Source organism: Chlorocebus sabaeus, unplaced genomic scaffold (genome assembly GCF_047675955.1).
Source record: "Chlorocebus sabaeus isolate Y175 unplaced genomic scaffold, mChlSab1.0.hap1 unalloc_scaffold_527, whole genome shotgun sequence".
NCBI classification, from domain to species: Eukaryota; Metazoa; Chordata; class Mammalia; order Primates; family Cercopithecidae; genus Chlorocebus; species Chlorocebus sabaeus.
In genome coordinates, this window is record NW_027327845.1 from 25,153 (window position 1) to 52,117 (window position 26,965).

At 46.7% G+C, this 26,965-nt stretch overlaps 1 protein-coding gene and 1 pseudogene across 21 annotated transcripts; one reads left to right on the forward strand and one right to left on the reverse strand.

The window, feature by feature from the left end:
- Positions 1–26,965, forward strand: LOC140711296 (presequence protease, mitochondrial-like). 21 transcript variants are annotated; one of them, XM_073014246.1, is made up of 8 exons: positions 18–8,556; positions 11,188–11,266; positions 12,893–13,423; positions 13,616–13,718; positions 13,831–13,920; positions 14,353–14,435; positions 14,639–14,836; positions 26,578–26,675. In XM_073014246.1, exons 4-8 carry the CDS (start codon positions 13,618–13,620, stop codon positions 26,649–26,651), a joined length of 546 nt encoding a protein of 181 aa, XP_072870347.1. In that variant the 5' UTR covers positions 18–8,556; positions 11,188–11,266; positions 12,893–13,423; positions 13,616–13,617; the 3' UTR covers positions 26,652–26,675. The 21 variants fall into 21 exon arrangements, 18 of the variants coding, with proteins under 18 accessions (XP_072870354.1, XP_072870355.1, XP_072870338.1 ...); XM_073014248.1 differs by having other exon boundaries at positions 13,007–13,423; XM_073014249.1 differs by having other exon boundaries at positions 13,245–13,423.
- Positions 15,133–26,578, reverse strand: LOC119621354 (ATP-dependent 6-phosphofructokinase, platelet type-like; annotated as a pseudogene).

Below are 26,965 nucleotides of genomic sequence, written 5' to 3' on the forward strand. Positions count from 1 at the left end.
GCGTTCGGGCTCCTGGCCACCACACCCAGCAAGTGGAGGCAGGATGAGATCACAGGATGGTGTTAAAATTAAAATTAAAAATGAAATTTTGGGCACTCATTGTCATTGATAACATCTTATCAGGAAACAGGGTTTGAGAACAGACAACCTGTCTGACCAAAATTTATTAGGTGGGAATTTCTTCATCCTAATAAGCCTGGGAGCGCTACAGGAGGCCGGGGCTTATTTCATCCCTTCGGCTTCAACCGTAAAAGGCAGAACGCTTCCAAGGGGGTTGTTTATAGGCCTACCCTCAGAGCGCATTCTCTTTCTCAGGGATGTTCCTTGCTGAGAAAAAGAATTCAGCGATATTTCTCCTATTTGCATAAGAAAAGAGAAGAAATATGGCTCTGTTCCGTCCAGCTCACCGGTGGCCAGTTCAAGGTTATCTCCCTTGTTCCCTGAACATCGCTGTTATCCTGTTCTTTTTTCAAGATGCCCAGATTTCATATTGTTCAAACACACATGCTCCACAAACAATTTGTGCAGTTAAGGCAATCATCACAGGGTTCTGAGGTGACATATATCCTCCTCAGCTTACAAAGAAGATGATGGAATTAAGAGATTAAAGTAAAGACAGACATAAGAAATTATAAAAGTATTAACTTGGGAGAACTAATAAATGTCCATGAAATCTTCATATTTTATGTTTTTCTGCCGTGGCTTCAGCCATTCCCTGCATTCAAGGTCCCTGACTTCCCGCAACATTCTCTCTCCCTTTTCCTCTATATAAATGTGCCATGGCGATGAAGGATTGTTCATTGTCTCGATTTGACGCAGGATTCTTCGACTGGTCCAGCACACTAAAAACAAGCCGATTAAACAGAGACACATAATTCCAAAATTTACTGCAGTAGAGTTCCCAATAGACTTAATCCAAGTCGTTGGGTTTAATCCATAAAGATTTTTTGCCACTTGATCTAACGCCTCAGCTCCAGGCACAATATTTAAGTGACTTTGAGAGGCTTCAAAAATTTGTTCTTTTAATTTAGAAATGTCTAAAGTGAGATTATCTTCTCTTCTTACCATGTGATAAGTAATCTGCTGGTGGGACTGACAGTAGGTACTTCTACCAACCAATTTTGAATAGCAGGCATTAAACATCCTGGTGCTCTCCCTAGGCAAATAGGAGGATAACGTTACCCAGTGGAAATATTTATCATCATTCCTTCTTCCTCCAGTTTGGCAGGGCAACGATCATCTGTGGGACCAGGTACCCACACACTATTATTAACGTATGCTTCAATAGGATTATCCATCCATGTGACTGCCCCAATTAAGGGTGGGAAAGGCACATAGGCCCAGTAGGTATAATTAGCTGCAGCTGCTCCTGCAGGCATGGGGAGACTTACCACCGTTGATACAATCATTAGAGCTGCAAGCAGCATTTTTTTCTGGGGTTTGTGTCACCTTTGTGCTAGCTAGGCTTTTTCCAGCTAACGGTGTCAGCTTCTTTAACTGTGCCCAGGTCGGCAGCTCCGCCTTCTTGGTGCGTGGTGACTTCATCTGTTCTTCTGATATCACCACTTGGTTCATCATGCGAGTCAATGGCGCTCGATTGGGTGTTTCCGTCTCCGTGGAGGTGCTTTTCTTTGCATCTCCGATGGGTTCATTGTAGAACTTTAAATGTCTAGTGGGTATCCAAACAGGAAACTGATTTTCTCCTGGTGAAACACAAGCAAAACCTCTTCCCCAGTTATCACCTTCCCTATTTCCCATGTCTTATTTTTGTTGTCTTTCCACCAAATCAGTTTTCCTTCATGTGGATTGTTCTTTTTACCAGTAAGATGTTGTTCTGCGGAAGTAGTAGTCTGATTTCTACAAATGTTTAAAAAACTTAAAATATAGAGTGCTAGATTAAGCTGCATCTGAGGAGTGGTACACTCCTTACTGTCTCCCCCTTCTTTTTGTTTAACTGAGTTTTGAGTGTTCTATTAGGTCTTTCAACTATGGCCTGTCCTTGGGAATTACAAGGAATTCCTGTTGTATGTGTAATATTCCACTGATTTAAGAATTTTTGGAAAGCTTTAATATAATAACCTGGTCCATTGTCAGTTTTAATTATTTTTGGAACTCCCATTACAGCAAAACAAGATAATAAATATTTTTTAACATGGGAAGTACTTTCTCCTGTCTGGCAGGTTGCCCATATGAAATGTGAATAAGTATCAACTGTTACATGAACATATGATAATTTTCCGAATGAAGGTATATGTGTAACATCCATTTGCCATAATGCATTAGGACACAGACCTCTGGGATTAACTCCTGCCTCTTGAGTGGGCAGGTGTAGTACTTGACACTGGGTGGAATGTTGTACAATATCTTTTGCCTGTTTCCATGTGACATCAAATTTGTTTTTTAATCCTGCTGAAATTACATGAGTCAAAACATGAAGTTCTTGTGCTTTTATGAATGCAGAGGATACCAGTAAGTCAGCTTGTTCATTTGCTTTAGTTAAAGGTCCTGGTAAATTAGTGTGTGCTCGAATATGAATAATATAAAATGGGAAATTCCTTTTTCTTAGTTTGTTATAACAAATTGAACAACTGGTTTAACTGATCATCCATGCTATATTTAATTAGAGCTGTCTCAATATCCCTTGTAGCCTGTACTACATATGCAGAATCTGATATAATATTAACAGGTTGATTAAAATCTTGTAACACTGTAGTGACTGCAACCGACTCTGCCCTTTGAGCTGATTGATATTGAGTTTTGATTACTCGCTCTTTTGACCCTGTGTAAGCTGCTTTTCCATTGCTGGAACCATCAGTAAATACTGTCAGAGCATTTTCTAAAGGTTCATGTCTGGTAATTTTAGGTAAAATCCAAGTAGTCAATTTTAAAAACTGGAATATTTTTGTTTTTGGGTAATGATTATCAATGATTCCCACAAAATTGGCAAGGCCAATCTGCCATGCACCAGAATTGATAAAGGCTTGTCTAACTTGTTCCTTGGTTAAAGGAACAACTATTTTGTCTGGGTCATTACCACACAATTTTATTATTTGTAATCTTGCCTGACCAATTAATGTAGCTATTTGATCCAAGTACAATGTAAAAGTCTCAATTGTACTGTGAGGAAGGAATGACCACTCTACAAGATCAGTATTTTGAATGATGATGCCTGTTAGAGAATGTGTACTAGCAAAAATTAAAAGTTGAGTGGGGCTAAGGGATCTATTCTACTTATTTGCGCTGACTGAATTTTTTCTTCCACTAATTTAATTTCTTTTGTTGCCTCTGGGGTTAATATTCTTTTACTATTTAAGTCTGGCTCTCCTCTTAGGATAGAGAACAAATTTGACATGGCATAAGTAGGAATGCCTAGGCTTGGCCGAATCCAATTAATATCACCTAACAATTTTTGAAAGTCATTTAATGTTTTTAGTGTATCTTTTCTTATTTCTATTTTTTGTGGCTTCATTTTTCTATTTTCTCTCTGCATCCCTAAATAATGAAAAGGAGTAGAGGTTTGGATCTTATCAGAAGCTATTGTTAGTCCTTCACTGGAAACCTCTGCTTGCAGAAATGTGTAACAGTCAATTAATTTGTCTCTTGTTTCTGCAGCACATAAAATATCATCAATATAGTGAATAATATAACAATCTGAAAATTTACCTCTAACTGGTTGAAGGACTTGACCTACAAAAGTTTGACAAATAGTTGGAATATTAAGCAATCCCTGAGGTAATACTTTCCACTGAAACCTGGTGGCTGATCCTTTATTATTTATGGCTGGTATAGTAAAGGCAAATTTTTCACAATCTTGCTCTGCCAGAGGAATGGTAAAAAAACAATCCTTAAGATCAATTATAATTAAAGGCCAGTCTTTCGGGATCATGGCTGGAGAGGGCAATCCGGGTTGAAGAGGCTCCATGGGTTTAATTACAGCATTTACTGCTCTTAAGTCCATTAACATATGCCATTTGCCTGATTTTTTCTGAATTACAAATACAGGAGAATTCCAGGGTGAGAATGAAGGCTCAATGTGTCCCTTTTCTAATTGTTCCTTTGCTAATAAATGTAAAGCCTCCAGTTTTTGCTTAGCTGGCGGCCACTGATTTACTCATACCGGTTTTTCTGTTTTCCAAGTTAATGGAATGGGTTCAGGAGGCTCTACAGTGGCCGCCCTTAAAAATGATACCCTATTCCTTTTCTTTCTTAATTTTTCTCAGTCTCAATTGGGACTTTAATGCCATTTTCATTTTTTCCTAATCCCTTTCCTGGTATATATCCCATCTTAATCATGAGTTTTTGACTCGTGGAGCTGTATAATGGAGCGGGCATAATGATTTCTGCATCCCATTGTTGTAATAAATCTCGACCCCATAGATGAATAGGAATTGAAGTAATCATTGGCTGAACAGTACTTTCTTGATTATCTGGTCCTAAACAATGTAAAATCATGTACTTTCATACACTTCTGAAGCTGTGCCTACGCCGACAAGTCTTCTAACAGCCTTTTGTTTAGGCCAATTTTTGGCCACTAATTTAAAGCAATGCCAGAGATATCTGCTCCAGTGTCTACCAACCCTTCAAACTGTTTTCCTTGAATAATGGCCTTACACACGGGTATGCTCTCAGAGACCAGACTTACCCAATATGCAGCCTTTCCTGCCGGATCAGTGCTTCCGAACCCTCCTGTTCTTTTTATCTCACTCTTTCCAACTTTAATATAAGGTAGGAGTAATAATTGAGCAATCTTGTCTCCTGGCCTGGCACTCCAAGGAATTGAGGAACAAATAACCAATTGAATTTCGCCTTTATAGTCTGAATCAACCACACCAGTATGAATTTGAACTCCCTTTAGATTTAAACTTGATCTTCCTAAGATTAGTCCTACAGCCCCCTCAGGCAATGGGCCATATACCCCTGTGGGGATTTTTTGTGGAGGCTCCCCTGGAAGCAAAGACTGCTTGTATGGTGCATACATCTACTGCTGCACTGCCTCTTGTGGCGGGGGATAATTGCTGTATTGTGATAACTGGCTTATTCCCTGAGACACTTGTGACAGTGGGGGTTGTTGTTCCTGAAAACCCTGAGGAACAAAGGGCTGAATTTGGAATGCCCCAGTTTGTTGCGGGGCCTGAGGCTGGCCCCTCCTCTCATTTCCTGACACTGGTTGCCCATTTTTATCAAATTTAGAACGACATTGATTACCCCAATGTTTTCCCTTTTTACATCTTGGACATAGGCCAGGTGGCTCTTTATCTGTTGTTGTAGTAGCTTCAGTAGTTACATTTTGCTTACTTGAGACTAGGCAATTCTTTTTTAGATGACCAATTTGACCACAATTATAACATTTTTCCCCAAATGTTCTAACTTGTCCTCCTAAAGCAACTCCTGTGATTGCTTGAGCCATAAGCATAGCTTTATGCATAGCTCCTCCAATTCCATTGCAGGCTTTAACGTACTCTGAGATTACATCTGATCCTGCGGGAACCCTTCCTTTTAATGGCTTAATGGCTGATTGACAATCAAGATTGGTGTTTTCATATGCCATCAACTCCACTATGACCTTACGGACATTTTCATTGGTAATTGACTTTTGAGTAGCATCTTGAAGTCTTGCTACAAAATCAGGGTAGGGCTCTTTAGAGCCTTGTCTTATTGTATTAAAGGAGGGGCAGGTGGTTCCTGTGTCTTGGATTTTCTCCCAGGCCCTAAGGCAGATAGCCCTGATTTGCTCAATGGCCTCATTTGGCATTATTACTTGTTGGTCAACAGTGCTCCAATTTTGACCTATTCCTAATAGTTGATCTGCATCTATGTTAATTGGAGGATTGGCAGTCCTATTTCTTTGGACCTGTACTTGTGCCTCATCAATCCACCAAGTCTTAAATTGTAAAAACTGAAAGGGTGAGAGTGATGATTTTGCCAGAATCTCCCAATCATAAGGAATGAGTCTATGTCCATGAGCAATGGAATCAAATAATGTTCTCATGTAAGGAGAGTTGGGTCCATACTGTTGTACTCCTTCTTTCATTTCTTTTAGCATTTTTATAGAAAAAGACTGATATCTGGCTTCAGCTATGGGAGGCTCTCCCTCTTGGACCCCTTCTCCAGGTGGTCTTGCTTCTAATATTACTGGGAATTGCCATGCCTCAATATCTCCTTGTTTTCTTGCCTCATCAATAATTTTATGTACTGCACTACCCTGTGTACTAGGCGGTGCTGTAGGATTAAGTCTCATGGTGGGCGGCTGAGGATATGGCACCCTGCCCTGTGGCAGTGGAAATGTTCCTGGTTGTCCATACGGATTTTCTGGGGGCTGCCGATACTGCAGCTCGGCTGGCAACCAGTATTGATAGACTACTGGCGGCTGGGATTTATTTTCTACCGGCTGATATTGTGGACACTGTATTTGGATTGGCATTGCCATGCCAGAGACTCTTTTTCTATTTGATCTTCTTTTGGAGTTTGTACTTGTTTAACCTGCATTTGAGGTTGTAAAGTTACAGGCATCTGAGGTGCTGTAAGAGGAGTTGGCCATCGTGGTTTAGATTCTGATGGCTCTGCTAATTCTGGACTCTTTTCTTCTAATTTTAACGTTTCAGGATATACTACCTCCTGTAATTGATTATCATAAACATTTTGCATTGACTGAGCCATTACCAGCTCTGCTACACATTTACAGTGTGAACTTTCCTTTCCTTTCCAGGATTCTATCCCTGCCTCTTTTTCACAATCTACTGCACAGCTTTTAGGGACATCAGAAATTGGAACGCTATCTTCTTCTGTTTGCAATGGTTCTAAAGCTACTTTAATAATGACTCAATCATTCCATACTGTAAGTAGGATGATTTTACCTTCCCTACTTGCTTGTTTTAATTCTTTGCCAATTTTTTCCCAGTCTTTTAGATCTAAAGTTCCCTGTTCTGGAAACCATGGACAAAACTGTTCTATTGTTTGAAATAGCATAATTAGATTTTTGGTAGAGACTTTAACTCCCCCTCTTTTTAAGAGAATTTTAATAAAGCTGTGATAAGAGGCATATTTACTTTCAGTTTGCCCCATTGTTACCCTAGGTTCTTCCGAGTGCACAAGCTTATCGCAAGGCTGACTGTAGACGTACTCGGGAGTCTCTCATCGACTTGTCCTCAATGACCACGCTCTGGTGTACCTTCACCTTAGAGAAAAGCTTCCACGTTGGTCACCAGATGAAGGGGTGGCCTGCCCCTCCACACCTGTGGGTGTTTCTCGTTAGGTGGAACAAGAGACTTGAGAAAAGAAATGAGACACAGAGACAAAGTATAGAGAAAGAAAAAGTGGGCCCAGGGGACTGGCGCTCAGCTTAGAGAGGACCCACACTGGCACCGGTCTCTGAGTTCCCTTAGTATTTATTGATAATTATCTTTACCATCTTAAAGATAAGGGAGTGGCAGGACAATAGGATCATTGTAGGGAGGAAATCAGCAGTAAGACATATGAACAAAAATCTCTGTGACATGAATAAGTTTAAAGGAAAATGCTGTGCCTTGAGATGCATATGCAAACATCTCCATAAACCTTTTAGCAGCATTGTTTCAGCCTATCACATGGGGAGAAACCTTGGACAATACCTAGCTTTTCTAGGCAGAGGTCTCTGCGACTTTGGCCATGTACGTGTCCCTGGGCAGTTGAAATTAAGAGAATAGTGATGACTTTTAACCAGCAAGCTGTCTTCAGGCACTTATTTAACAAAGACACATCCTGCACAGCCCAAAATCCATTAAACCTTGAGTCGCCGCAGCACGTGTCTCTTGCACGGACAAAGTTGGGGGTAGGGTCACAGATTAACAGCATCTCAAATACAGAACAAAATGGAGTCTCTTATGTCTACTTCTTTCTATATAGACACAGTAACAAGCTGATCTCTCTTTCTTTTCCCCACAGAAGTGTTAGTTTTTTATTTGTTCAATCATTTGGAAATGTAAAATCCATTCTTGATTCGCAGGCCACGAGAGCAGGCAGGGACAGGCTGCCCCTTGCCGACCTCTGGAATGAGCTTAGAGAAGGAAATGACAGGCTGGGCCAGCGCAGCCTCCTCACAGCGAATTCGCTGCAGGAGGGTCCTTCTTAGCAACCACTTCTCATCCTTCATCTTGGCTTCACATGCAGTTCAGGTGGAGAAAGAGAGAACAGAACTGGCCTCAGCAACAAGAAGGAAGGAGACGCAGGGTCAAGCAGCCCTGTGGACTGATCACACTCAACATTCACACCAAGCGGAGCACAGGCAGGACCAGCCCAGGGGGGCCGAAGTGGAGGCTCTCTGGGGTGGGGGAACTCTGGGTGGGCAAGATTCACAACCTAAAACTCATATAGAAGTTCTACACAGCAGTAGTTACAGAAAACACACACTAAGAAAAGGCCAAAATAAAAATAGGACAGCCACCTTTGACCGCACCTTATCCCTCAGGAACCCACCTTCAAGCCCTGGCAGATGAAGACTCACTTCCTGATGCACTTCCCGGTGAATTATGTGGGCGAATGCATCCGAACTGTCCCCTACACGGACCCAGATCTTGCCAGGTAGGAGGGTGGAGGTCGGGATCTCTCAGGCCTGAGCCTTACAGAAGCAGCTTGTCAAGCCTGTTCGAGTTCACAGGGCATGTTTTAGCACAGGAAGAGTCTGCACTGACTCTGAGTGTTGGACCTGGGGCTTTGTGAGTCTACGAGCAGCCCTCTTTAAACAGCAGAGTCTTTATGAACAAAGGCCCTAACCACAAACTCCTTTCAAAATGCCCCATGTACTCCCCTCATCTCTAGGTGGAAATTGAATGAATTTAGGTTGAGACCTCTGATAAACATGGTAGATTAATCCTTCGTGAGGACAGATGCATGGAACGACAGCAAAGGTAGATCAAGACACAAAGCCACAAGGGAGAGTGGGAGGTGACCCAGGCAGCCATGGGGGCTGCAGGAGAACCTCATGAGCCAGACTGTGGGTGGGTGGGTGGGGGGTGTCTGACCCGGGGCCACAGAGGGACAGGGCAGTGGGGAGAAACCAGGTGGTCCTGCAGAGCCCTGCAGATGGCAGGGCTGGAGGCTGCCTCACAGTCCCTCTGAGGAGTTTGCCTCCCCTGTCTCCCCACCAAGTCAGAAGCTCAGGGAAGGAGGCCCGGGGTTGAGCGGCTGAAGCCACGGCCGAGAGTGAGGGTCAGGCCTGTTCCCAAAGTGGCGTGGGGCGAGGGAGTTTGCAGCCTACGAACTGGCCCTCCAGCCCTTTCTTCCAAAGTGTGGCTGCCCCTCGGCTGTGTTCATCCCATCTGTGGAAACTGGCCAGACCAGGAGGACAGACTCACAGACATACACTTTTGGGGACCTGTCAGTTGGGTGTGGATGACACAGATCTGTGCAAAAATGTTATATCCCGGAAATTCACTTCCTGTATCCTTGTCCCAGGCAGCTACCCCCATGAGGGACTAAACCAAGGAGGAGACCCCCAGGGTCTGGCTCCAACCTCGCTGGTCCCAACTGATGGTGCCCCAGCCACCCGAGTGGTAGAGAGGGGAAGGCAGGCTTAGGCCTGGGCAGTCTATCCTGATAGGAGAAGGTGCCGGGCCTCCAGGGTGTACGTGTGTCACAGTAGGACCACAGATGGGGAGGTGTGTAGCCAGGTGGGAGGAAATGTGGGGCTGCAGTGGGGGCCCAGAAAGAGCTCTTCTGTAGAAAAGAGGTGTGTGGTCAGCTGTTTTGTTCATTAATTTCCATATTTGTAGGAGATAAACAGATCTGTCTGCTGTGCCAGCAGAAGAGTGGTCTGTTTCCACCATCCAATAGGAAAATGCAGACAGAAAACGCTAAAAATGTGGAGGTTCCCCCTGGGCCAGGGGGAGTCTGGATCTTTTTTTCCTTGTTTTTTGTATTTTATAATCTTTCAACAGTGAGCATGTGTTTTTAATATACAAGTAATAGAAATTTCTCAAGGAGGAGGATGCATGGATGGATTGAAGGCCATCCCTGCTGGTGCTTGTAGAGGCTCCGTCCCCCAGGGTCTGGCTCCAACCTCGCTGGTCCCAACTGATGACGCCCCAGCCACCCGAGTGGCACTGGGTTTCTCCTGGAGGGCCCACACGAGATGGTCATGACTTCTCCCAGCACAGCCCCTGGGAACATGCCCACTCCTTCCTTGATTTCCCACCTGGCCTATTTGACTCCCTTCATCTGCTTTGGGAAATGGCCCATCTGTGGAAGTGGTGACCCGGGGCTGATCTCGCCACGGGCGCCTTTAAGGAGCCTGTGTCTTTGCTGCAGACGCTACCATCATTGTCTGCCCTGCCTTCTGTCGGAGGAGGATGTGTTCTGGAATCATCTAGAATGTGATGTCACCATTCGCAGTGGAAGGCAGATGAAATCAGCCCCGTTCCTGGAAATGTGATGTATCGGAGAGTGTGTGTTTACTTAAGGGATTCCTATAAAACTCAAAGAGTTTGACTTCAGTTTCCTTTTTTTTTTTGGTATCCTGATGTGAGACATTTAAATATTCATTTGCACATTTGCCTTTACAATAGAAATAACATCTTTCTACTTCACCAGATTTAAAAAATGCCACATATGCATTGGAACAAGTTAAGCAGTGTGGTGCTGGAAGTGTTAGATTCCCTCCCCACCACCACTGCTTTCAACCATGTAATCCAAGACAACTGCTTGAAAATTGTGCTTCCTTGTGCTTTTTAGTTTTTGTTAATTAAAAAGAAAATCTCATGCCTGTAAGCCCAGCACTTTGAAGGCAGGAGGATCACTTGAAGCCAGGTGTTTAAGACCAGCCTGGGCAACGGAACTAGACCCTGCCTCTACAGAAATTGTAAAAATAGGCGTGGTGGCACGCATCTGTAGGCCCAGCTACTCAGGAGACTGGTGGGAGGATCCCTTGAGCACAGGAGTTCAAGGCTGCAGTGAGCTGTGATTGCCCTTATGCACTCCAGCCTGGCGACAGAGCAAGATCCCGTCTCTTAAAAAACAAGACCAAAAAAATGGGACCATAATTTATGTGGCATTATTGTACAACTTGATTTTATTTTCATTTTCACTGAATCCAATAATTACTTCATTGTCTATGTTTTTTTATCAGCCATGGTGTTTTAAACTTGCATTTTTTAATCATTAATTTCAGTCTTAAAATCCTTGCATGTTTGATGACTGCTAAATTCCTACATACAGAAATTCGAGAAAAAGGTGGCGCTTACAGTGGAGGCGCAAAACTCAGCCACAGTGGGGTTTTCACCCTTTACTCTTACAGGTGAGCTTTGCTCTAGTTCACACATTGGGACACACACTGTGTTTTAGTCTCCTACTCATGATTATCAGTGTCATTTTCTTCTACTGCAGTGAACTTTAGACAAAAGTTGTTCTATGTGCTGCTTTTCACTTCTCGAGCACTTAGCCACACCCAGCAATGTCCTTTCTGGTGCAAGGATTGGGGCCAGCAGCGTAAACGGGAAGCATTCTGTCTTTAGTAAACCCTGGCTTAAGCCAGCATATTTTGGCAAAACACGGTAGTGCCTCCATCCATGGTTTTGCCTTCCACGGTTTATTACCCAGTCACCCTTGGTCTGAAAATATTAAATGGAGAATTCCAGATATAAACACTTCCAAAGTTTTAAATTGTACACCATTCTTCTAAGCAGTGGGATGAAAGCTGACACTGTCTACGGTACCTGCCTGTTGGTCACTCAGTAGCCGTCTAGGTCATCAGATACGCTGTGGGTGTCCAAGAGCTTCTGTTCACAGAACGCTTGTTTTACTTAGCATAACTTTTATTACAGTATAATTGTTGTATTTTGTTAATATCTTGCTGCACCTAATCTATAGACTTTTTCATAGGCATAGGAGAAAAACACAGTATCCATAGTGGCTGTCTGAGGTTGCAACCCTGCTCTGGGGGACCTGGGACACAGGCCCCAGGTGAGGGGCGCGATATAGCCTGAGAACATTCTTAGCTCATTTCATTTGGAGGTGCCTGATGTGGATGCAACTGTTAGCTTTCATAAACATAACACCGTTATTCTAAAATAATAAATTCTTGATTGTGTATGGCTTTGCTGCCCAAGAGAACCTGTATTCTGACACTTTTTAAGAAGGAGTTGGCCAGGCATGGTGGCAAGTGCCTGTGGTCCTAGCTACAGGAGGCTAAGGCGGGAGGATCCCTTGAGCCTAGGGAGGTTGAAGCTGCAGTCAGCAGATTGTGCCACCACACGCCAGCCTGGGCGAATGAGAGCCTGGCTCGTGGATGCAGAGATAGATTAGGTAGGTAGGTAGGTAAGCAGGCACGTAGGTAGAGAAGTCGGTAGCCGTTGCCACCCTGCTGAGTTCTCCCATTTGCTGTGCTGGAAGCCACTCTTCTAGACAAGGATGGGGAAGCAGCTCACAACCCCTCTGCAGCTCTGAGTCAGGGTGGAGGGAGGGCTGGGCTCTTTCCATTTACACAAAGGGAAGTCTGGATCAGCCCCCTCAGACTGATTCCTGTACTGCCCTGGGTGTGTCCTTAAGGGAGATTAAAGGAAAACCTTTGTTTGCTTGATTTTTCCATGTGAGTCTTCTGTAATTTCCTCGTAATCTTGACCTGCCCCCACCCTCCACATCTTTCCTCTCCTGATGTCACAGAGAGGTGGATTTAAATCATCTGGGGAGGACTTTATGCAGACAGACCCTGTCTAAGAGGGAGAACGTGTTGAAAGTCTTATGTGATCGGATTTAAACTTCCACTGAGAGTAATTGAGCAATTTGTCAGGGGGCTGTTTGGACTAGATCAGATGTAAAATAGAGCTGTTAACCCATAGAAGATGTTGAACTGTTAAGTCACAGGTTTGTCATAAACTTGTCCTTTGGTAAAATGCTTGCCTATTTATTTCTCTGGGTTTCCTAGGGACCCAAAAACAATAGAGACACTCCAATCTTTTGGGAAGGTTTACTGGGCAAAATCTGGAAAATTCACGCAGCAAGACATTGACGAAGGCAAACTTTGTCTTCTCAACCGTAGATGCTCCTGTCGCTCCTTCATACAAAGGTATTGTGAATGTAACAGTGAGAATCTCAGTCCACAGCCTCGCAGATGACATTGCTGTTTTCCGAGTTCCCTCATGCACAGGCAGGAGCACCAGCTTCTGGCGCCTCTGTCCTTGCCTGTGATACGATTTCCACGTCTGACACCCTAAATATTGGCCTTGGAAACACGCTTCCCGACATCTGGGCGAGAAGAGTGCATCCTGTCATTTCAGTTTTACTGACCTGAGGCCCAGTGGGGCCAACCCACGGCAGTGACTGGGCTCATTCGTGTGGAAGGATGACGTGACCACGGCCCAGGCCTGGCCACATTACACTGTAGAGCCACTTTTGCTCACAGCATTATCAGCCTCACGCGGTCCTGAATGCATCCACGCTGCAGAAGCAGGCCTTGGTAAGAGTCAGCGTGGCTCGTGGGAGCTAGAGGTCAGGGTGTGATCTCTGGGCTGTTAGACATGACCCTGTGGTTGAAACACGTATGTGAAGTAACAGTGAGATGCACCTGTACCCTCTGGGACACGAGGGCATAGCCCACTGTGCGAGCTCCTGGGTGGCAGCCCCCCTGTGCCTGTGGTTTGTCTTCTAGGAATGGACCACTTCTTGTACGGCCTCTCGGATGAGATGAAGCAGGCCCACAGGGAGCAGCTCTTCACCATCAGCCACAAGAAGCTCCTGGCCATGAGTGATAGGTGAGTGGGGAGTGGGGAGCGGGGAGTGGGGGAGACAGCATCCGGGATTGGAGACCTTAACGGCACTGAAGTAGAAGCCAGTACTCACTGACCTCGCCTGCCTTCCTCTCAGGTACCTCGGCACTGGGAAGAGCACGCATGGCCTGGCCATACTCAGACCCGAGAATCCCAAAATCGCCAAGGACCCATCCTGGATCATCAGGTGAGCGGCCCTGGTGCCCCCAACTGTGCAGGAGCCCCTGAGACAATAGGCCTCTAGAGCTGAATATGAAAAGTCAGAAATGCTACTGCTTTTCCAAGAATATTATATCATTCTTAAAGTGTTGCCAACTGACTGGCAAGTCAATCTTAAGAGCGACCAGGAAGATGTCCATTGAAATAGTCATACACGAAATGCCAAAGATGCACCACGTAGAATTTTCACTTTCTACTGACTGAAAGGCTTGTTTTACCTCATTAGTTCTAGAATATTTAAGAATCTAAAAATAAAGGGCAACTCTGATTTAACCTCTGCTTGAGTCATTATCTTAAGTAGCATTTAGGGCTTTTACTAAAAAACAGAAGTAAAATGAAAAGGTACACAAAGGTGTCCCGTGTCTGCCTGTGCTGATTCATGAAACTCGATTACACCGAGGCCCTGTGGGAGCGTCCTCCTAACAGACGGAAGTTCAACGGGGCGGCCGGATGGAAGCAGTCCTGAGAAGCAGGTGGGCTGGGGTGAGTAAGCGCTCGCTTCGTCTTCACAGAGCCAGAAAGGAGAGCCGCCACGCCAGCTCTTCTTGGCCGTTGGACTCTGATTTCCCAAACAGCTTGTTTTTGGGGTCTCCTCTCCCTCCACACAGCTCTCCACCGCCGTTTCTGAGGCACAGCTGTGGTCTCCTGCAACCTAGAGCTAAGAGGCAGAAACGCTGTCCCTACAGGATGTGGGCCCACGAGGGCAGCAGGGCCGTCACACCAGCACCCATGTCTACTCTGGCAAGAGTCATCAGAGAATTCCAAATTAGGTCCCAGCAAGGACCGTGGCTTGGACTGGACGAGAAACTGGCTATCAGATTTTTCAAACCCCCACCTTGGTGGTTTTAACATGCAGCTAGGATTGCAATCAAGAGGCCGAGTAGGTAAGATTCATGTGTTCTCTTTTACTTTCTAAGGAGAGCAGGAGCCTGGGGTCAAGGCCCAGGGTCCTGGCCTGCTGCTGTGGTTGGAAACTGACACATGGCAATAAACATGGCATTCCCCTTGGCCTGTGTAAACTACTGGCTTTGTTCTCCTTTTATGACTTGTGCATAGTTCAGTGATCCCTACTAAAAATATTTTTATAATCTTTGCCCACAAAAGTGCTGAGAAAACCATTAGTAGCCACCCATAGATTGAGGTTTTAATCTCCTACTTAAAAAACTAAAACGGAGGACTGTTGGAGTTGTAGGCAAACGTTTAATACACACATCTGAAAGCATGAGACACAGTCCAGACAGCACGCACTGGAGCTGGTGGGGCACACGGTCGGTGACAGGTGCTTGCTTGTTAGGTATTAATGTCAATAAATACTTTCAGAAAGTGCTGATAAATAACTTAAGTGTTACAAAAACAGATGGTCCACGGTGAGTCCAGGTTGCAGGTACATGCAGGCAGGACTGGGTCAGACGCTCCAGGGCTGGGCTGCACGTGCTCTAGCTGGCCTGAGTCCGACACATCATAGTTGTCCATGTACTTGGCCAGGATCTTCATGAGGGGCTGCAGCTTGAGCCACCACTGTTCTTTGGGAATCCTGTGCCTGTGGAGGGATGGGGGGACAGCAGTGAGGCTGGGAGATGCCACGGCCAGCACAGTGAGCCGTCTTGCCAGAAACACGGGGTTTGTAGGGTCGGCTGAATCAACTAGATAATAAAGCCAATTTCAGGGTCAAATGAAACCATTGCTTTTATATTTCTAAAAATTCTTCCCAAAGACCTAGTGGTGGTTTCTTATTGTTGTTCTTTTGAGACAGAGTCTCGCTCTGTCCCCAGGCTGGAGAGCAGAGGTGCGGTCTCAGCTCACTGCAACCTCTGCCTCCCAGGTTCAGGCGATTTCTCCTGTCTCAGCCTCCTGAGTAGCTGGGACTACAGGTGTACACCACCACACCTGGCTAATTTTTGTATTTTTAGTAGAGATGGGGTTTCACCATGTGGGCCAGGCTGGTCTTGATCTCTTGACCTTGTGATCCACCCACCTAGGCCTCCCAAAGTGCTGGGATTATAGGTGTGAGCCGCCATGCCTGGCCAAGACCTAGTATTTTTTAACTGAGCTTCAGAAAATCTAGTTCCTCAAACCCCTGAATGAGTTGCCGAAAGCAACAGCAATGGCCATTCTCCTGTCCTGTACTCACGTTGGCTGGGTTTGCTAAGGCAATAAGACCCCAACTTACTCAAAATCCGTTTGCTTCTTCAGCTCTGCCACAGGTTGAAAAATAAGGTTTCTTTTGCTTATTCCCAGCACACAAACGGAATCATCGGTGGTAAATTTTTTTCCTATAAAAGATTTTAAAAAAGATTAACACCACCCTGTCACATGGGCAGGTGGGAGAGCAGAATCATGGGGCGAGATGAGAAGTGAGATTCCTGGCAACCATCCTGAACCTGGCCTGGAAGCCTGGGGGAGGCTGAGAATGGCCAAGAACGGCCGAGAACAGCTGAGAACAACTGCACAGTGTGGCCAGCGCCTGGCCTGGGCAGCTCTGCTCTTGTGGGATCGCCCTGATGGCTTCCTGGAAAGCAGCTTTTGTTTTTCCTCTCAGTGGAGAGAATTTTTCACTAAATAGTGGAATAGGGAAATTACCTTAAGAAATTGATGCCCACGAATACACACACAGAGGAGTGAGAAACATCCATAGCTAAATTAGCAAAAGAAAATCGATGTAGAAAGAATCAGTCAGTTCTTCAAAAAGACAAACCAATTGAAACTGTTCACATCACTGTTTTTTGTAGACTGTCATTCTTCTACGTTGCACATTGGCAGTGATAATGGTTTGCCCTAAAAAAGCACACACCTGGTATGACTGAAGAAAGCTGAGGGGGGTGGGGGCAAGAAAGATGCTGGCACAAACAGCCACTCAGGAATGAGTGGGGACCAGCCACATTGGAACAATTAACAATTGTATTATACAAAATGTCATGTTTTTTAAAACTTTTCAGTTTATCTAAAGATTTGTTAGAATATGTAACTTACAAAACTGATTTAAGGAAAAACATGCATAGTTCTACAAACATGAACAATTCATTCAGCAGCCAAATCTTCCTCAAAACTGGAAGTTCTGACAGATGGAGTTGCAAGGAGGTTGTCCTAACATACATCCAAAAAATAGAAGGCCCCACTTAAACTGTGAGGGAAACTGCGGGCTGATGCTCAAGATCTCCAGAGCAAAAAGCCTGCACAAAAGAACTTCAGGTTGAATCTAGCAGTGATAAAAGAGAACATGTTACCCACGCCCAAGCTGACCTTATCCCAGGAATCCAAGGTTGGTTAAATAGCAACGCTCAGAGACCAGCAGGAGTTAGAACATCACACGCAGCTCAGTACTGGACTGAAGAAGGAACCAGTATACCCTACTTCTCCCCGATAGGACAGCATTTTCACCAAGGCAGACGGCCTCCCTCCGCGGACCCCTTACCTCTGCCCCAGGCCTCCTTGAGTTTCGCAGTGATCCACTCCATAGCTCTGGCAGAGATTTTGGTTCCAAAGTTTCTATCAAATGGAGAGGGTGCCCCACCCTGTTGGTGGTTAGAGTCATATGAAATATCAGTTATACAGTAACACTTTGTTGTTAAATAGAAATGACGATTTCTATTTCACAGAATTCACGTTTTTATTTCTAGGTCTTTATGGATAGCTGGAACAGAAAAAAACACAATCTCTGTTTCCTGTAGCCTGAACTCAGCCTGTTAAGCAAAAGTGTCAAGTGTTCCCCCTGCCCAGTAAGAGGAGGATTTTAATAAATGGAATGAGTCAACTAACAATCTCCAATATTTTAAAATCTTCAATCAGGATTTCATAAACTCATCTGGGGTGGGGATGGGTCGCAGCTTTAAGAATCTGATAAACGTTGTGGATTCTTTAACAAAATCACACATATGCCTCCTATTTCATCATCATTTCAGGGGATTCATCAGCTCTCTGGAATAAATTCACGGGCTCTGGTTTAAAAGTATAAAGAATAGGAGGTTGTGAGGAAGGAGTGTGTGTGAGTTAGGAATGCTGGACCGCTGTGTCCCAGGCTCAGCTCATGACATGTGTGTGCCTGCATGCAGCTCATTCCAGGTCATTCTGATTTGGGGTGAGTGTCAAGTATATTACATGTCTGATAATCCATTTTAAATCTTAGGAAGCTCCAGTTTTTAACTCGATGAAGTGTTTAATTTGAATAAACATTTCCAAGTAGTGGGGTTGTCACTGTTTTCATGAAAGCTGACAGTTCCCTTAAAATCCCCATTACTCAAACCTCACCAACAAAAGAATCCTAAAGCTGGTGATGTTTGGCATGACTTAAAAGTTTAGATGATTTGGCTGGGCATGGTGGGGATCACGCCTGTAATCCCACCACTTTGGGAGGCTGAGGTGGGCGAATCACCTGAGGTCAGGAGTTTGAGACCAGCCTGGCCAACGCAGTGAAACTCCATCTCTACTGAAAATACAAAAATTAGTTGTGCATGGTGGTGGACACCTGTACTCCCATCTACTCAGAAGGCTGAGGCAGGACAATCTCTTGAACCTGGAAGAGGTGGAGGTTGCAGTGAGCCAAGATTGCGCCACTGCACTCCAGCCTGGGTAACAGAGCAAGACTCTGTCTCAAAAAAAAAAAAAAAAAATGTCTCCCAGCTAACTGGGTGTATGCATATACTGCAGATCGTTTTGTTGTATAGTGACAACACACGCGACACATAATGTGACACAACAAACTGACACAGGATGTCGATTTCACCTAAGCCCAGCTAACAGGGAGTGATGAAATCTCGTGCTGTGTTGCTCTTTCCCACCCAGAACGCAAATCATCCCTGTGCCCTAAGTCTCCATGCTGTCTGTGCCTCCTGTCCCTGAGTCACTCAGTAGCCGCCTTGGTTATCAGATGGTTATCAGTACCCACCCCCTCATGTATACAGGGGGCGGGTACTATCCCCAGGTTCAGGCACCCACTGGAGACTTGGGACACATTCCCTGAGGCTAAGAGGGATGACTATTTCCTTCTTCCTTCATAAACATCAGGTGCTAATTAGAGAAATGATTTTAAGATATCTAAAAGAGTAAGACTATAAAGCAAAAATTTTAGTTGTCTAAATGCGGGCAAGTCTGTAGAGCAACACACCACGACTCTGTTCTGCAACTGCTCAGCGTATAGTGCACTCCAGCGGCAAAGAAATTACCACTCATCCAGCCCAAAGTCACAGAGCAGAATCTAAGAACCGCAGTGTTACGGTGACCATAAGATCAGCCCTGGTCTCTCACTCACCTGAGCACAAGGCCCCTCTGGATAGTAGTCTTCATTTTCTGCGTCAGGCGCTCCACATTGGACTGGAAAAGAGCATTTTGTTAATCAGACAATAAACTTCTGCTAAGCACCTACTGTGTGCCAGGTCCTGCAGGGCGGGAAGTGCCAACCACACGTGGTGGTGAGCGTGGCCAAGGAGGCTGCAAGCTCTCACAGCTTGGGTCTCGGGGAGCCTCCCCAGGCAGCGAGAGCACGTCTGCAGCAATGAATGCTGAGCACAGGGCACTGATGTGAGCAGCCCTCACAGCGGCCACTAGAAACGCCTTCCGGAATCAACAGGGTCCCTCTGAAGATGATAATTCCGTGACTGGCCTAGTGCTCATTCATGGCTCTATTGCTCCTTATTTTCATGACGATGTTCTCTCGGCGCTCTCAGAGGAAAAGAGCGACCTGTGGCCTTTCAATGGAATCTCCTATGACGGCCTGATGAACCGTGTCTGATCAGAGAATTTTGTAAACTCTCATCGACACACAGATTTCTTAAGGAACAGATTGTCTTAGAAAAGGGTAACATCCTATATCAGATCATCTTGGGAGGATTACAAGAGGGAAGTAATTCTCTAATGACTCATCCTAAGAAAATGGAGATTTTTACATCTAATCAATCTGTCACTGGGCACGGTGGCAGAATTTCACAAAGTAGGAGCCTGGGCGCAGTCGCTCACGCCTGTAATCCCAGCTCTTTAGGAGGCCAAGGCGGGTAGATTGCCTGAGGTCAAGAGTTTGAGACCAGCCTGGCCAACATGGTGAAACCCCGTCTCTACTAAAAATACAAAAATTAGCCGGGCATGGTGGCAGGTGCTGTAGTCCCACCTACTTGGGAGGCTGAGGCAGGAGAATCACTTGAAGCCAGGAGGCTGAAGTTGCAGTGAGCTGAGATTGTGCCACTGCACTCCAGCCTGGGTGACAGAGCAAGCGTCCATCTCAACAACAACAACAAAAAATCATAATTTCTCTTCTGAAGCTCTTGCCAGGTTGAATGCTGGTGAGGCAGGATCTTTGGACAGATTTCTGAAATACGGTCATGAGTCACATAACAGGGGGATATGTTCTGAGAAATGCATTGCTAGGTGACTTGAGCCTTGTGCAAACATCCTACAGTGAACTCTCACAAACCCAGGAGGCAGGGCCTGCCACATATCTGTTGTTCCTGACTACAAACCTAAATGTCTGAGACTGTTGAATACTGCAGGCAATTGTGTATCTAAACATGTCTAGATGTAGAAAAGCACAGTTAAAAATATATATATATGTATATAACATATGTTTTTTAATATATATAATCTTTCTATAAAAGATAAATAACAGTGCACCTGTTTGGGGCAGCTCCAATATCATCTTATGGGACCCACCGCTGACAGAAACATCATGATGAAGTGAATGACTCCACAAGTATTTAATATGACATAGTGAAGAAATTCGTGATTCACATGTCACATAATTAGTGACAACGCCAAGGCCCTTTTTACTTGATCTACTTGGCCCAGAAACAAGTAACATCCTAACCTTTTAAAAGACAATGGTGCCGGGTACAGTGGCTCACGCCTGTAATCCCAGCACTTTGGAAGGCCAAGATGGGCAGATCACGAGGTCAGGAGTTCGAGACCAGCCTGACCAAGAAGGTGAAACCCCATCTCTATTAAAAATACAAAAATTATCTGGGCATGGTGGCACGTGCCTGTAATCCCAACTACTCGGGAGTCTGAGGCAGGAGAATTGTTGGAACCTGGGAATCGGAGGTTGTAGCGAGCCGGGATCATGCCACTGCATTCCAACCTGGGTTGCAGAGCAATATATAACATTATATATTTATTTATATAACTAACTAAAGACAATTGTTCAAGTTGCATTTTATCTGCCAAGGCCTGTCATCCTGCATGGAGTTTAGTAACTGAACACTGCAGGGTCCAGGCCTGGATTCTGCTGTGCCATCCAAGCAGGGGCAGACCCCGGGCTCGGTGACACTCTTCCCTAAAAGAGCCACAGATGCCAAAAAACCACGGCCGTGTGTGTGTCAGTTTAGAGGCAGACGCAGCATCAGAGGCCTCAAGATTTAAAAGAAGCTGCAGCAAGCTTCAGAGCCAGTTGCAGACGTGGGTGGTGATTGTTAGCGGAGGCGCTCAAATCGTTTGTGACAGAAGTGAGAAAACATTAACTACACAACAGACTACATCAAAAAAACAAGCTCGTGTTTCACACAAGAGACTAGAAGGTGTCCTCAACCAGGCACGTCCGCCTTCACCTGACACATGGGAGAGGCATCTGGGCAATGCGAAGGGCATCAAGCATGGCGTGTTCTGTAGTACCTGTCTCCATGCCCCCTCGAAAAGCAAACCACCCTAGATACGATGTTTCACTCCACAGCACCGAGTGGATCCAAAGGGGACGGTCCCCCTAGGCCAGCCCCCGTCACATACCTGCAGATCCCTGCTGTCGAAGGGCTCTTCGAAAATGTATGCGGCATCGGCTCCGGCCGTGAGCCCCCCATGTTGGCCAGGTAGCCACGGTAGCCGCCCATGGACTTGATGAACACGCGCCGCTTGGTTCCGCTGGCGGACTGCTTGATGTGGTCGCAGGTCTGGTCACAGAGATCAGTCACTCCAGCCCAGGGCCAGGGTGCACCCACCATCCCAGAGCTCCCCGACGAGTAAGTGCAGCAAGGGCCCCCACCGCGCCTGAGCATGCGGTCCCAGCATCGCAGAGGTGAAGGGTGTACAGCAGCCGGGATGTGCCCTTGGAGTGGGTGTGAACATGCCCCCAACCCCCCCACCCCACCGTGGCAGCCACCTGGAGATGACCTCAATGACCTGTGGTGGGGGCCTGGCCATCTGCCGCTCCCTTCTCCCAGGACCCATAAGAGGAGACTGAAAAGACGACCCCACAAGCCAGCTCACTCCACGCTGCTCTCTGTCCCTGCTGAAGCAGCTTTCACCAGACACGGACACCGTTAGGTGTGAGCTGAGAAGTTAGGGGGCTCTCACCTACCAGCTTAGTCCATGGGAACAGCTGTGATCTTCTATTTTCTTCCATTAAAGCTCCCTGTGATTTTAGATCTGTGGCCATCTTCCATTCATCAGTGAATGTTACGTTTATAGAAACTCTACTCAAAGGCAGACGGTGGTTCTTAGACCCAGGTGCCTGGGGAGTCTTTCGGATGCATAGGCATCAGGTCCCCAAGTGAAATGTCTGCCATCCGCCCTCCACGAGGACCCAAGCTCAGTGGGGAGAAAAGCAGCAGAGAAATGCATCGGCCACCTTCCCACCCACACACGAGTCCGGGCTGCAGCGCCCTCTCCTGGGACTCTGCAAAACCTCTGCCTGGGCCTCAGCTCCCATCCCGGCACCCTCCAATCTGTTCACACAGACTGGAGACCCATCTATAAAAAACATAAATCTGATCCAGTCATTCAAAACCCTTTGGCTCACTTCAAGTACACGTCAAGACTTTCTCGGGAATCCCTGGCCCCGCCTGTTTCTGATACCAGGTCCCGCTCTAGATCCAGCAACCTCAGGTCCTCCTGGGGCCTCTGGATATGCTGGCTGCTGTGTGCATTCAGGTACAGTGGTGGGCGGGAGAGCAGCCCCCAAAAGAATCCCGGTCCTAATGCCTGGAACCTGAGAACGTTCCCTCATGCGGTGATAAAGGAATCCTGAGGACTATCCAGGTGCGCCCTAAGTGCCACCACTTGCATCAGCAGATGAGGGGTGTAGAGGCCCTGGAGCAGGATGCTGCACACCTACATGGGAGGAGGCGGCACCAGGGAACAAGGCGGGCAAGGCCCGCAGCTCTGGGCACCTGAATGGGCCACGAGGGACTCTCCTGGAGCAAACACTGGCCTCAGTCCATGGCTCCTGCCTTCCAGAACTGTGTGACAGTGAGTATTATTTTCCAGCCCCAGGTGTGTGGTCAGGGTCACAGCAGCCACGGAACACACACAGGCACCTTCCTCAGCTCTGACCAGGAGGGAAATGTCATTTTCTCACGAAAATGCCGCCTGGTTTCTAATGGCAAAGTTCGTCTGTCAGGGGTTCTCGGGGCACCCCATGTCCTCTCTTCATAGAAATCACCCTGGAGTCTCTCCCTGCAGTTAGCTCGTGGTTATTTGACTTGCAGTCCTCACTAGGCTACAAATTCCATGAGGGCAGGAACTGTGGGCTGGACTTCCACCACTGCACCATCAGCAGGACCCGGCCAAGCACCCACAGCAGGCGCTCAAGAAATGCTTGTCTCTGAATGACATAAGCACAGTATTCTCCAGCCAGCCAGCCATCCTGGTCAAGGGCTGATCCTGCAGGATTCCCTAACCGGCCTCCATGGGACTCAGCCAAGAGTAAAAGCATGAAGTGGGGGTGTGGACTTGAGACTGGGGGCCACATGAGAGTCTGTGCACCAAAGTTTAACACCCACTGGGAAATTTTCACTTGAGATCTTCGGATGAAATTTTAAAACACACTTTGTTGAATAAACACAGGCTTCATTAAACCATTCCAACCTATACTTCGTTTCTTTGGCAGATTCTTTTCCTCCCAAAATAATTGGTTGATGTGTTCAAAAGTGAACACGGGCTCTAGTTAGCGGGCCACTTTGCATTGTGTAGAAGCCGAGATGGGGAGAGAAACAGGCAATGGGAAGAATTCCCATCTTTGTGCTTAGGAAGGACAGAGGACAGAAGCCCGTCAAGGGTCCAAAGAGCCCACAACTGCCTTCTTGAAGGGCCAGTGCAGAATTCTGAGGGTGTCACTGTTCCACCTGTACTGGGTTCTCTCTCTAATTGCGATCTAAGACTTAGGATGTCGTAAGGCTTTAAGACTTGCCCTTTGTCTTAGAGAATCCCGGGCATGGGAAGGAAAATGTGGGTGGGGCATCAGGACCCCCAGAGCCACAAAGCCTTATGGGTTATTTTTCCAACTGAATCTCCCCCGCAGCCCACCCTGAGGTGGGGAATTACTGTCACTCATTCAAAGAATGACATCAACCACTTAATGACAAAAGAATTCTGCAGGTAAGCAGCTCTCCCAAGAGGCTGATTTGTGCCCGAGCGTGTCTGAGTTCTAGTCCCACCAGGCTGCTGCTGTGGGTGCGTGGAACAGCGCAGCGCTGACACCTGAGCCACGCCCCCGATCGTGTGCTCCTCTGAGTGTAAACACAGTGACAGCTGGGACGGAAGAGTCCGCCTTTACTGGAGCTCAGATACAGCTTTCCTGAACTCTCTCATTACCTAGATGGTGTCTTAAACCTGAATTAGCTTCTAAAAATAGCAAGTCCCTCCGGCGGTGCCTCAGGCAATTAGTCAAAGTAGTACTGACAAGAAGAAGGCTGATCCCAAGCATGGCCCTGCCTGCCTGCAGTGTTTCAAGCCTGGACATCTAGAAACTGCTAAAGGAGAGCAAAGCCAGCGATGGCCGGACCCTAACGACATTCAGTGAACAGGAGTCAAGCGCGGGGCCCAAGGAAGTCCATGGAACGAGCCGTTGCCAACCTCTGCAAAGCCAGTAGAGCACCAGGGAACACGACAGGGAGAAGCCCAGGAGAGAGATGGCCCTCAGCTCGAGTGGGAGGCACAGGAGGCTGCAGTTGACCTCACGGCCCCTCCGCTCCCTTCCCTGCACTGGAACTCAGTTCTGAAGGAAGAACCCGGAACAGAACTGCTGTTTTCCGAGGTTCTGTGCCAAGCTGAACTAAGGAGTCTCCAACAGGGCTGGGAGTTTTCATGCAAACTCTGGAGCTGGTTTGGACGTGAACATCTAAGGTAAAGGCCAGCGGCTGCTCTCCAGGAGGCACCAGGCGGCCAAGTCACTGATGTAACCCCATGTGCCAAGGGGGCCACTGTCCCATTTGCAGATGAGGACCCTCTCTGGGTCAGCTTATCAGGGACCGGAGGGGGCCACCATGAGGGTGTCAGCACCACGCCCATGACTGGCAGAATCCACTCCTTCCAAAGCACATATTGGTGAAACTGCCTGCCCAGGAGGGCATGATCTCGGCTCTCTTCAGAACCTCTCGTCTCACCAGGAAGGCTGTGGTTCCAGGCAGTGGCCCCCAGTGGGCACGCCTCTGTCCCAGAGCTCGTACGTACCAGGCACTCAAACCCCTTCCTGCAGGCTCCCACAGCTGACCCTGCGGCCTCGCTACTCAACGCAGGCGGGAGAGGCAGTCTCCAGAGAAATGGTGCTCACCACTCCCCTAGTCTAGCAGGGATAGAAACACGACCCCAAGGACTGGATATATCCTCTCACTTTTAATCAATAAAGACAGGTTCTTCCTAAGGCAGAGAAGCTAAAAAATTTACCCTGTTCTGGCCAGTGTGACTGACATAAAGCCAAGCTAGAAAAGGGTGAGGGGGAAATCTGGCTCATTCTTAACACAGAAGAAACACACTGCTAAAATAAATGAAAGAAAGCAACGGGAGGAAATGATGTTTCTTGCATTTGAAACATCAACTTGCTTTGTTCAAGAGGTTTAAGACACACGTAAGCCATGCTCCACACACACGGCCGGCCGTTTCTGAAGTCAGTGTTTCTGGAACAAAACCCTTGGCCTGCCCAGTGAACATTCACACTGAGCACACTGTCGCGAGGCTGCTTGGCCAGCCAGCAGGGGGCAGGAGAGAGCCGCAGGTGCCATGTGGGGTCCCTGCAAACTGGCCTCACTCCCTCAGTCAAGGGCCTTGCCTCTTGCCAATCCAGGGGCTTCCTCCAAGGGGAAGCGGCCTCTTCAGCTGCCACCGCACTGACTTCAGAAGGCTTAGCCAATGGGACAATAGATTCAACAGAGTTCCATGTTGTTAAGGGAAACTTCTGTTACCAGGCAACCTTAGTATCATATTCAATGTAAAATAACCAACAAGATCGTTTCCAAACAAACATGCTAGTAGTGCCTTATCCTTCAATGCTGCTTAAACACGGAGAAGAATGAGGAAAAAAGAGCATGGCACTTACTTCTTAAAAAATAACACCTCTTCCAGGTTCCTTTTACCCATATCATAAAGACTTACAACTGGATTCCCTACAGGAAGGTGGAGTGGGGGTGGATCCCCACGCTGACCCAGCCTCCCCCCAGGTCAGTCACCCGCCCCTCACCGCGGGGTTCACAGCTCTCCAGACACTGTCTCCTCAACAAAGAAAGGTGGCATCTCTGAGATCTCTTCACAGGGAGCACCCAAACGGGAGCTAGAGAGACAGACACACCCACAACTGCTGTAAAATCCAGAAACGCAATACATATTTAAGGACTTCATTATTAGTTATTTAAAACTTGAAGAACAAAGTGAGCCTGCTTTTAACCTCTCTGCCACAATAACATCGTGTACGTCTGTCTTTTACCGTTTGTTCCTTCTCCAGCTGCTGCCGCCTGGCTGGCCGCCTGCAGAAGAGCCGCCTCCGGTACTCCTGCGAGGCCCTCGGTAAAAGCGTGAGCACCACGATCACATCTCAGGACGCTGCACACTTTAGGGTCGCCCACAGACCGCCATTGCCAATGCCTGGAAGGCACTGAACGGGCCCTCCTGCTCTTTGTAAATGTCACCTCTTGTAAGCTATGTTGTGTTGAAAATTTTTAACTGCAGTCCACACATACTTCTTTGTTTCTGTCTTGCTTTTATCCTAGAGGCATATTATTATGGAAAATTAAGTTTGCAAGTGTGAAGGGTTTTCTGAAAATCGACTTCTAATCCTGGAAGGACCAAAAAAAAAAAAACTGCCAGATGTGGTGCTCACGCCTGTAATGTCA

Bases quoted from the DNA above. Each gene is read 5' to 3' on its own strand.
- LOC140711296 (XM_073014237.1), top strand. From the start codon at position 8,505: ATGTGGGCGAATGCATCCGAACTGTCCCCTACACGGACCCAGATCTTG. The intron at 13,719-13,830 runs GTGAGTGGGGAG...CCTTCCTCTCAG, and splicing joins CTCCTGGCCATGAGTGATAG to GTACCTCGGCACTGGGAAGA. The intron at 13,921-14,352 runs GTGAGCGGCCCT...GATTACACCGAG, and splicing joins GACCCATCCTGGATCATCAG to GCCCTGTGGGAGCGTCCTCC.